Raw genomic sequence first — 12,248 nt, 5'->3', positions numbered from 1 at the left:
TCGTTAAATCAAGCTATAACGTGGGCGTGACCATTGACATCATGCCAAAGGTTCTACCCAAATTCCAAAAAAAAAAAAGAACATGTACCAAGCATGCAACAAAGTAGGACGACAAGAATGAGCGAACTCGCTTCACAAGAAGTCCGCAGAAGATGTCATCACGTGTATGATACACAGATGGCGCTCAATACCCACGAACCCATGCATGCACCAGCGGCGCAACAAACGTTAGCGGAAAAGAAATAACTGCAGCAGCAGTGTGATCCGGCAACCCAGATACACCAGAATGAGTGATCAGCCCTCCATGGCTATTGGCTATCTGTACTTGTACAGAAAACGCCATCGAACTTGTCGTTCACAGTTTTCGTGCCGTAAACTTCCATGAGGGCTGGTTGTCTTTTCCCGCCATGAAAGTACTGTAAAAGCTCTTCAGTGAGAAAGCTCATTCTCGAAATGTATGTGAGCTGGATCACATGTATAGGCCTCGAACTACGGGAAGGCACTGAAGTGGCTCACATGAGACCCAAATACAAACCAACTGGGCTTTCTAGCCAGAAAGGTCTGCATTGACGACGACATCGGAGGATATTCAAAAGAAATACTTGCAAATCTGGCTACATTGCAGACAAGGAGGGTGCGCATGTATTCAAAATTGAAATGTCTGTAAACAGATTCGTATCTTATTGGCGCAATGTTGAACAGGATTATGCTATGGAGGACGTATGCAGAATCTACGAGAAGCCGCTCCACATTCATGGTAACGGACTTTCTCGGACACATGAGTGTAAATGAATGGTAAGAAAAGAAGGAATGGGAAAAGCCGTGTGAGGCCATGCTAGCCTGGTGGGCTAGAAGAAGCCGGTTAACCAGGCATAACAAAAGCTTACGGCCACCTGCTAATGAATAGAGGTGGCCGCCTGCAAGGTGTCAAGAGAATATGTCGGCCCTTGTGCGATTATTTCTCTTTTGAGAGGCTATCATGCAGTATATATTTTTGTTCGTGCTGTTCATGATGATGCGAAGGCTCTTACTCATGCGTTGTAACTTTCCTTTTGGCCATGGACCCAAGATTTTTGCAATTGATGGAGGTCGCTTATCTAAAAAAAATTAGTTTTTGTAAAAGTTTTTTTGGAGGTCTGTCGTAAGTTTCACAATGTAGAATAATGTGCTCAACATCTTCTTGAGCTTCTCCACATGTGCAAGTAGGACTGCCAGCTTTTGCCTATTCTATACAGGAACGCCATCGTGTAGGCCGTACCAAGTCGAAGCCTATGAATGACTGTTTCTACCTATCGGATAACCTTTAACGAAATATTAAATTCTATACCGGAATCAATGCTAACTAACTGGGAGTGTTTCGCACCATTTTCGAACCAGTTTTTTATAAACAATTGGCAGCTCAGCTTATTTATCAGACATCGTGCATCGCTCATCAGTAGAGGATGCAGTGATGTACTATTCTCCTGATGCGCTGCATGTGCCATGCGATCAGCCATGTCGGTTTCTATACAATTTCGCAGTGGCTTGGCACCCACTGGAACATTATGGTGTGGATTAAATATAGCGTAAGTCTTCTGTATTTCATATGCGAGCGCACTAGCTTTGTTACGTGCTTCTTTTTTTTTCAAAATTTTCTTCTCTCTCTCTCTTTCTCTGTCGTTCGGTATTGCACGAAATTTCTCTTTTACAATTCCTGTCGATGTATGCCAAAGTACTACGACACGTCGGAGCAGACAAGCGTCACACATGAAGCGCTTACCACGAGCCTCCATGGCAATGCCGTTTCCGAAACTACATTGCAATTCTTTCCACCAGCACAGCAACGAAAAAGTAGGCACGTGTACGCTAACAGAGCAAAACTACTTAGCTAGAAGAGTAAACTCCCGAGCGCAGCCACAAGGCGCCACTGCTTGTACTTACGCTATTGTTTCTCATCGCAACGCACGGGCGGAATGCCGGCTGCGAACGTTGATCAAAATTCCGGCCGCGCGAAACTAGCTGCCTGTCGGCCGTGTCATTAGGCGCTCGGCTTTCTCTGCAGACAACGCCGACGCAGCGATCGATATGACTTTAAGCTCAACTCTGGGCGAAATAAAACTGGAGCTCGGATCGCGGTTTGACTTCTCGTTTTTTTTTCTATATTTCAATTTTCTTTTTCGTTGTGAGGCGTCTAAATTGATGTCTCCGTTGTTTCCTCGGTTAAACATCGTATGCCGCGCAAGCGCCCTCGGCACTCGATACAGAGCCCGCTTCGATAAACAAAGCTCCTAGCAACAAGCTGTGCGTTACCTGCATGCATGAGTTGAGCAACAAAGGGCGTTCATGTACACTATGTGCCTATAAATAAAACCTATATTCTTTTTTTTTTAATTTTTCAATGCTTCGTTACCACGCGAGCACCTTCTTGTAACAGTAATGAAGCGTCTTTTGTTGCTTTTTTTGCGGGGGGGGGGGGGGGAGCGGTGTATGTGATTTCGCTTTGTAGGTATATCGAAAACGCTTTACGACCACAGGCTTTGTTTGCTCCGTGAGTTCAATGTTAGCAGCTAGGCCTGCGACAAAACAAGTGGCTCGCGTCTTTTAGTTCTCAAGCCGCGTAGCAAAATTAGCGAGCAGCTCGTGATTAACTTGGCACCATGTTTTGTGAGAATTAATAATGAAGATTGCACTCTAACCTTATGAAAGTCTATATGTCAAGCAGCCCACGTCCGAGTGGAAACTATTTCGATTTTTACGGTATATTCTTCCAGACCGAACACATATACAGCACTTTTTCTCTCTGAAGCTATATTTCGGACGAACTTTCCGTTCATGTGATGTTCGTTAGGGCTACTTCGTAATTTTTGTGTGTGTATGGGAAGCATTTAGATGATCATTTTTTTTACTTGAAAACAACATCTGGGGTTTCGTGTGCCAGAATTACGGTGTGATTCTGAGGCACGCCGTAGTGGAGGGCTCCGGAAAGTTCGCCCCCTCTGGTGTCCGTTGGCGTGCACTGCCATTGCATGGGATACACTGGCCTTCAGCATTGCGCCTCCGTCGAAACCGGGGTCGAACCCACGACCTTCGGCTCAACGACCGAGTACCGTGACCGCTGTGCCACTGCGGCAAACAGCACTTTTTACTTGGTTGTGCGCGTGCGTGCGTCTGTGTGTCCGTTTGTGTTTAAAGCGAATGTAGAGAGAACTATTATAGATTTAAGTAGCTATAAATAGATGGTTTGTTTGCTGCTAATAATTATTAAACAAATAGCAGGAAATTTAATACGACCTATGTGGGCATCTGACCTAGATAAAAATCTAGAATGCGCCAACTCTGCCCCAAAGATGTCAGAGATAGCAGGACGAGTGGCGCACATTATCTTACGAAACTGTGAGAGCGCAGACCTTGTTGACATCGGTCATCACCCCTTCTTGTTGCTACAAAAAAAGAAGAAGAAAAAAGGTAGCACTAACTTCCGAGGAAAGCTCAAGGCCGTCTAGCCTGATCGGGGGCAGCCCCCAAAAGAGACAGGGCCGAAATGAGGCACTCGTTGAATATCAGTCAAAGGCATCTCCGAAGACAAGGTGACACGGGGACGAGGACAACGACGCAGCAGGTGCCTACGTGCCCGTGCGCAACAACGCCACAACACTGCAGCGTCCGCAGTGTTGCACCGGGGGCGCGTCCTTACCTCCAGCTGGATGATCACCCTGCCGTGTGCCAGGTTCTTCAGGAGTGAGGTCAAGTGTTGGTAGCCGGCCGGCGTGACACAACAGTCACCCTGCAACAACGCCAGTGTACGTGTTCAGTTTGCTGAAATGAGCCGCGCCGCGGACAGTATGTAGTTAGCCTTTTATCAGGTTATTGCCGCATTCGAGCTATAGGCTTTTTTGTAGCTAATTCTTTGAGCTTCCGCTTGTTGGCTTTTTCGATATATAGGATTGAAACGTTTCATTAATAACGCGCTTTCGTTTCGATGCGGCTATAATTGGTAAGGCGCTGCCGTCACGTTCTTCTATTGTAGATTTTTTTTTAACATGAGAGAATGAAGATTTATTAGACGTAACACAATAGAAAATAAAGGTGAATGGGGAAGCTATGGCAAGTCTTCCTTTTGCACACTTTCACTGGCCACTCCATTGATATTCGGTGCGATACTCTCGCCTAAAAAAACAACAACAACTTGTAGAAGCTTGTATTAAGTCGCGAGAGCCTTGAAAAACCGAACCTGGACGACTAAGAACAATCTAAGTTGTTTCTGCGAGGTCATGCAGGTTGTTAATACGTCGGTTCTTAGAGCCGAGAGGTTCGAGTCGAACCACGTACACGACACGGGCGCCGGTCATCCATCGCTTCGGACAGCCGTCGTTGCCAGTATTCTGTCACTGTAAGTACTCGGGGTCTTCGGCTTGGTGCCGTCGATTTTCTTCGATTAACTGCTGCCTCCTTCGTTTTTAGTGGACCAGTGATGAGTAGTGGCATTTACCCAATTTCGGTGGCGCATGGCCGTTCACGCCGGTGATAGTCTTTTTGTGCGGGGTGAACAAGGACCGACTTGTAAAAGTTATTCAAAGCTCGACGCGCAATCTTCAAACGTTCGCACTTGACACTGACAACACAGCACACAAACGCAGTGCCTAAGTCGTGCCAGCGCGTATCAGTCTGACGTTTTACAAGAAAGCGCAGAAAGTTCCTTATGGAAAGGTACAGACATATTCCGTGTTTGTAAACAGTGGTAGGCGCTTCGACATACCGAGGAGCTTGTTGCGACGTCAGGGTGCGCGGGCTCCACCCAGCCCAAAGTTTGCCACCACCCTCTATGATCACGTGGCAACTGGCACAGCAGCCATACAGCTGCAAAGCTGCCTCCGAGCACAACGCCGTGACGTCACTACAAGCGCCTTAGTATGTCGTCAGCACCTATGGCAATTTGCAAACATGGAACGGGCATATGCAGCGTTTCTTTTTTTTTTCTATAACAGCCAAATGCAGAAACCGAAACTTAACTAAATTTCAGTGGAACGTAAAGCATAATTAACTATCTTCCATTCCAGAACAGTTATAATCAACATGATGCACTACTTTATTGTAAGAAGAGCTAAAAAACAGTTTCTAATAAAAAAATGAGCCAACTGCTCTGACTGTTTCAAATAAAGTGAGCCACATTTTAAACCAGCACTGTGTCAACAAACATGATCAAAACAACCGACATGGTTCCACCCAAAATGTTTCATTTGTGTCTTAGTTGCTTTGTTAACGTGTGTACGTCCCACAATTAGGTTTTTTAGTGTGAGTTGGTACTTACTGAAGAACGTGATGCTTAATGACAAAACTCAATTGTAAAGAGTAAGAGGCTGACTTGCCAATTTTCTTTTTTTTTTTGCATCTTAGTGATCCTATTCGACTTTAGCGCAACAGTATCTTGCAATCAGTTTACTCCAACATAGTATATTTGAAATAAAATAGAAAAGAAATAAAGATATATTTTCTCTAAAGAAGAAGTGGTCGGAAACTACACGTCATAAAACTAACTGGAACACTTTTCAAGGCCTTCAATTGATGCTATAGGAACAAGAAAACACTGATGACAGTCTAGAAAAGTGCCCATTTTGCGAGGAAGGACCACTCGCTCTTTAAGTCTAGTATTCACCATTACGGTCATGCTTCAAAGCACGGCGGCAATGGAAGCACAAGTATGATGTCAATTGTATAGCTAAATATTGCTATACCACACATTCGAACCGTTTTACACTTATTTCATGAGCTAATGCATGTCCAAATGAAATGTTTTAATCTGTGTGAGCCAAATACAAACATTACTCTACAATAATGACAATATTTGGCTATGTCAATTTTAGCCATAATACATATTTGTGGTATTTAGAGAAGAGGAACGTACTGGCAAAAAGTTGTTCGAGCAGGCCCAACCATACTGTAAGTAGAAAAAAAATTGCATTTTTCCCAGTTTCATTTAAAGTGCATGTGGCTATTTTAGAAAAAAAAAACGCCTCCCATGTGAACAAACAGGATGAGCACTGGCTGTACGCGTGCGTGTGCTATTTCTATTCCCCTCAGGTTCTGCGCACTGTTGTATATCAAAGTGCAGCATACTTTCGAACCAGGACAGACAACAAGGAAACACATTAGGTGGAATGGACGCCAGGGTGAGCGCCGTCTCACTGCTGATGCTTGTAGTGCAAACGCTAGAAATAAATAAAACGAGGAAAATACTCCAAAAAACAGTCAAACACGCACGACTCAAGGCCATGCACAAGTAAGCATTAAGTATGTGCATTTCAAAACCCAAAAACAACGACAGATGGCTCCGATACACAATGTTCGAGTGGGTTCATTATTTGGAGGTCTTTTGCAACTCCAGTACCTTTTATTTATTTTTTTTGTCCTGGTACTTTCGTTTAGTGTGTTCGTAGTTTTTCGCGCTACCTAAGAAGTATACAATCATTCCATCTATAGCCTACCTGTCCACCCTATAACAAAATTAAGGGTCACCAACTTTTTCAAACCCCAGTTTAGTTGCAGATAAGTAATCTTAGTGTGGTTTGCTTGGCTTCAATCGGGCTGCCTTGCATGCTATACGTATGGATTAGGGCTCCAAATTAACTTCCACATCATCTTGCACTTGGACTCAAGCACAATAAGGAGGGCTTTTTCATAGGCAACTGCCTCCATTTTGATTAAACCTGGGAACTAAAGCTCAGCAGCGGGACAACAGATGCAAATTGTGAAGTAGCCGACATTGGCCAGTACTTGGCAACACTGATTTTTAGCCAACGTTGTCCAGTACTAGCGAACATTTATAGTCCTGACATGATGTGTCATGGTCGGTCATGTCATGGCATGCCACTCCTCTTCGTCCGGTCGGTGTTGTGGGACAAATGGGACCTCTTGGGCAAAGCGGCATTCCTAGGACTATACTTTGACACTGGATGGAAAACTGACGCTTGAGTCCTTGGGCAACTAATGGCGCTTCAGTAGTCAGCACATAAATGGAAGGAAGTGGAAGATTTTTTTCCCTAAACATCCCCCTTTTTTTTTTTCGATTCCGTGTGGCTCCCTATGGCGGGCAAGCGGTTTGTTGCAAAACAGGGTTCAGTAAAAGTGCAGCATTTACAGTGCACCAATTGGACCCCTTTAGGTTGACCAATTCAAAACTGCTCATTAGGTTCACAACTAGTCATTCGTCTATAAAAAAACGGAAACAATAGAATAAGAAAGGCACAAGCGTGTTCAAAGCCGCAATAACAAAGACTAGGCAAATCCATGGATGAGCTACTCATAATCCCTATGTTGGCTGAACGGTAGCACCACCACAGTTTCCTCTAAAAGACACCGTTTAAAATCCTATGGCCAGGAATACTTCGCCATGCAATAGGGACCAACCCAACCACTGACTCTCATTCTGACCGTCCCTTCATCTTATGCAGGAAAAAAAAAGAACTGCACGAAACTTCAATTGAAAGGGACACTGCATAGGAAACACACGAACACATCGAGTGCAAATTACCAACCGCTTTATTGACCACACGGTGTCACTTAAACAGGCCTTTCGAACAGAACTGCGCCGACGTACACAAACACACAAACTGCTTACGCACCTTATCCGTAAAAAAAAACACATTTCTGCACCGTACAATGATATAGAGAACTAGCTTACACAGCTATTACATTTACTTTTGATCACAGAGGCTTCAAAAACTTCCCGAGCACACGTGTTCTCGCTGCGTCCCAGTATCTTAATCTGCTGAAATCACGCCTCGCATCCACGGGGCTGCCCAGTGAGTGGGCTAAATATCCATTTCGTTATTTTTGGCAGACTGATCTATTTGATCTGAGAGAAGAAAGCCGCCAGTGTGACCATATTTACACTAGATGACAGACAACCGGAAGAAGGTCGCAAACCACCACGAAGTCAGCATGGTCTTTTCTGTACGTAAAAACAGCTCTCGTGGTTGTGCTGCAGAATTTCATGCGGGAGGGGGGGGGGAAGAAGAGGCGCCAGTTTTTGTGGCAAGAAGCCGTGGAGCAATGCGACGTGGGAGTCGTTTACGAGGTTCCCATCTCCTGCAGCCAATCTTATGTGCGGCAGACAGGCCGCCGCGTATGCAACTACACGCGGGAACGCCAGCTGTCTCTCAAAAATAATGAAATGGCTGATTGTCCCTCTCACTGCACAGCCTGAGTATTTGAGGCACGATTTCAGCAGAATGAGATATTGGGACGTAGCGAGAACACGTGTGCTCGGGAATGTTTTCGAAGCTTTTGTGATCAAAACTAAAGGTAATAGATGTGTAAGCGAGGCCTCGATATCGCTTTACGGTGCATAAATATATTTTCTCGTGGATAAGGTGCATTAGCAATAGGCGTGTTTGTGTGCGCTTGGGAAGTTCTGTTCGGATGGCCTATGTAAGGGACACCGTGCAGTCATAAAACAGTTGTTATATAGTTTGCACTCGATCTGCTCACGTGTTTTTTTTTTTAATGCTCCTTTCTATTTTCACGTGATTATTTGCTGCGTGGAATGAAACAAATAGCCCTTAAGACATCCTGGTCTCCTTCATACTCTTCTTTCTCTGCCTTTCCACCTGGTAACATGCTGGCCTGTCATTTATGTTCATATCACACTCGTATAGTGATATTCCTTTTAAATGTTTGGTCGCAGAAATCGGGAAATAAGGGCGAAAACAGCTCACCAGAATGTCTCCTTTTGCAGAGTCGAATCCAGCAGATACGATCACCAACTCCGGGTCAAACTGTGACGAAAACGTGAATGATTTGTAAGCAGTCCCTCGCACTGCATGGTGACGAGCGAAAATTAAGCCTACCGCCCTCTGAAATGATTTCGTTCCGACTCATGTGCCACTCGGTAGCTGAGGTGCCTTATTTTTTCTTCGGCAAGCTGCTATGATCTGAGTGCGTCAGTGATCCTGTTAACTCGACATCGTGCAGCTGAAATGCATTGCCGTACCATTTTTAGAGGTACATGATTACGATTTTGAGGCCGGTAGTAGCATAGTCATCGGCAAAACAGTTTTAGTACAGCCATCACCGCTTTCTCATTTTTGTTTCTTGTGGGAGAGTTGTTTTAAGAATCGTGTCAATCTTTAGTTCCAATCTGCAGCAGCGCCACTTACTCACAGAACCAACGTGAATAGCTTATATCGATATTTCGCCCCTTACGTGAATATTTCATCCATAAACATTATAAACTCGACAACTTACCCTCCCCAGTGCAAGGTGGCCTATCGGGCTCAGCCCTGCTTAACCTCCCCGCATTTCTTTCATTTTCTCTCTCTCTCTCTCTCTCTCTCTCTCTCTCTTTATGATCATTTCCGCTTGCTGCATGGAGCCCCGCCGCGGTGGTCTAGTGGCTAAGGTACTCGGCCGCTGACCCGCAGGTCGCGGGATCGAATTCCGGCTGCGGCGGCTGCATTTCCGATGGAGGCGGAAATGTTGTAGGCTCGTGTACTCAGATTTGGGTGCATGTTAAAGAACCCCAGGTGGTCGAAATTTCCGGAGCCCTCCACTACGGCGTATCTCATAATCATACGGTGGTTTTGGGACGTTAAACCCCACATATCAATCAATCAATGAATCTCGCTGTATGGAGCAAGTTTCTTGGTTTTTGCTATTAAGAACGATGTGATTGTTACGAATTCTCGAGAAACAAAAGAAAAAATCTGCTATAGTTTAAATGCATAAACAATTAATTACATTATACGATGAGCTGCAGTGAAAAGACGAAACACAGAGGAGCGAAATGTTCTCATCTATTCATCTTCATCTTTACTACGAGCCTCACCTGAATTCAAATTTATGCTCCCTTCTACTCACACGAATTGCAAAGCAGCATCGTTTATACACCATTTCAATAATTATTAATCAGAGGCACGAAATACGCAGGGAAACATTAAGCTGCGAGTTTGAGTAAGTCCGGGTGATATTTTAGTGAGCTTAGGTCATGAGTGAGTCCGCATTGAATAAATTTTCCGTTAGTATGAGCCCGAGTGCGTTCAAAGCACAAGATCTGAGTGAGTTCTGCCTCTTTTTTTTGCCGACCTATGAGTGCAACACACAGTGTTTCGTCTTTAGGCTGGGTCAAATCCTCAGGAGTATGGACAAACTGACCCTAACCGAAACTCTACCGTAAAATGTCAACTTCTTTGTAACAACAAAAAAAGTTTCAACATATATTTTGTCAAATTTTACATGTTACTACTGTATCGTGTCGTCTGTGCAATTTTCGTTCTTTGTGTTTTAAGGCAGGCGGATCTGTCAGCTGTGGTTATACTTGAGTGAAATCCAACAAGCAAGCCAACGAGCAACAACGGCGTTCGTTGACGACTCACCTCTGAAGCGACAGGCATGGCCAACTGATACATGGCCGTCAAGTAGTCGGCGTCCGTAATGGCAGGCTGAAATACCATGATGTGGAAAACATTTAAATAACGAAGCTGGCAATTTTATTACCTTTATTGCATTAAAATTTTATTATCGCCACCTAGTCGAGAAGCGAAAAGACGTTGGCAGTTGGCCACGCTGAAGAGGGCACTTCAAACTTTCCCATGATCAATTAACCTGTAAACCTGACATGAATGTGCAAGTCCTTCACTTCTATTGCAAAGAAAATTAAGAAACAATAAGATTTATTTCGTCACGACTTGTGCAGCATTTTGTCCTCGGTAAAGAACTGTGCAGGCATACCTTTGTCCAGGGTATGTTGATGTTGTACCCTTTCCCGTCACCTCTGCCAATGTATGTGGCATCCGAGATTTCTGTTTTCGGAAAGATCATCGTCTTCGAATATCGATGAAGGGAGATGTACAGTACGCTGAAAAGAAACAACAACGACAAAAAAGGAAAGAGGTGTTCTTTTCTTTTTATTTTTTTATAAGACGAAAGCCCAATAGAGAAACGTCGGTCGTTTGCTGACACCATTCAGGCACCATTTCTCGGTTGACATTCAAATGTACCTGTTAATACTTGAAGCTGCCCCACTTTGTAAGTCTCACCGTATTTCTACACGGTGCTCTCAGTTGTCTCAAAAACAAACAAACAAACAAACAAAGTTAGGGGGACATGGCGAAAAATGAAACTAGGTAAAAGTCTCAGTTACGAACGTATGATGTTCGTCAGACATATATATGACAACGTCTTGCACAAGAATAAATGCTAACTGTTCTTCTTTTTTTCATGCGTTGTGGTTTGAATAACTGCCATGTGGTTTGTGCCTTCCCCACATGAAAGTGTATACAACAGATATACTTAAATATGGCGCAAGTACAACATATTTATTTAACTCCAAATTGGTAAACATTTCGTTAAAAGGCACTCTGAATATATGTATATATACAGGGTGCCCCAGCTGTCTCTTGCCAGAGCTTAAACATATGCGTGCGAACGGGCACGTCACGTGTTTTGTTTCCTCATTTCGTTCGTATTTCTCGAGCATTTATAGTAAGCAGAAAAATACTAACACTTCACAAAAAGTTATTAACTGTGTAAACGAACGTTTTGCAAACTTATCTACCGCTTTCTTATTGAAAACTCTTGCTGGGTTTGGATGTTTCAAATGTAGGTTAATTAAACATGTATATCATCATCAGCCTGACTACGTCCACTGTAGGACAAAGGCCTCTCCCATGTTGCGCCAGTTTACCCGGTCCTGTGCTTGCTGCTGCCAATTTATACCCGCAAACTTCTTAATCTCATCTGCCCACCTAACCTTCTGTCTCCCCCTAACCCGCTTCCCTTCTCTGGGAATCCAGTTAGTTACCCTTAATGACCAGCGGTTATCCTGTCTGCGCGCTACATTCCCGGCCCATGTCCATTTCCCCTTCTTTATTTCAAGTATGATATCCTTAACCCCCGTTTGTCCCCTAATCCACTCTGCTCTCTTCTTGTCTCTTAAGGTTACACCTACCATTTTTCTTTCCATTGCTCGCTGCGTCGTCCTCAATTTAAGCTGAACCCTCTTTGTAAGTCTCCAGGTTTCTGCTCCGTAGCTAAGTACCGGCAAGATACAGCTGTTATATACCTTCCTCTTGAGGGATAGTGGCAATCTACCTGTCATAATTTCAGAGTGCTTGCCGAATGTGCTCCACCCCATGCATACGTCATACATCCTCCACCCCATGCATACGTCCCACATGCATACGTCAAAAACATGTATAATTAGATAGTAAACATCATACAAACAGTAGTGCGACCTACTGAAGTAGGTCACACTACTGGTAGGTCGCACTACA

The 12,248-nt window shown here is 44.2% G+C and overlaps 1 protein-coding gene across 2 annotated transcripts in view; it reads right to left on the bottom strand.

Annotated features, from left to right (window-relative positions):
- LOC119159413 (polyamine deacetylase HDAC10) overlaps positions 1-12,248 on the bottom strand; it is a 44,103-nt gene that overhangs the window by 12,884 nt on the left and 18,971 nt on the right. For both annotated transcript variants that reach the window (XM_075865161.1, XM_075865160.1), the window contains exons 9-12: positions 10,705-10,831; positions 10,350-10,415; positions 8,694-8,753; positions 3,674-3,763 (exon numbers count right to left, since the gene is read on the bottom strand). In XM_075865161.1, coding sequence (XP_075721276.1) covers positions 3,674-3,763; positions 8,694-8,753; positions 10,350-10,415; positions 10,705-10,831 — 343 coding nt within the window. The remainder of the gene's footprint in view (positions 1-3,673; positions 3,764-8,693; positions 8,754-10,349; positions 10,416-10,704; positions 10,832-12,248) is intronic.

Source organism: Rhipicephalus microplus, chromosome 1, assembly GCF_043290135.1.
Source record: "Rhipicephalus microplus isolate Deutch F79 chromosome 1, USDA_Rmic, whole genome shotgun sequence".
Taxonomy (NCBI): Eukaryota; Metazoa; Arthropoda; class Arachnida; order Ixodida; family Ixodidae; genus Rhipicephalus; species Rhipicephalus microplus.
Note: the sequence above shows the minus strand (reverse complement) of the source record. Positions and strands in the feature narration are given on the sequence as shown.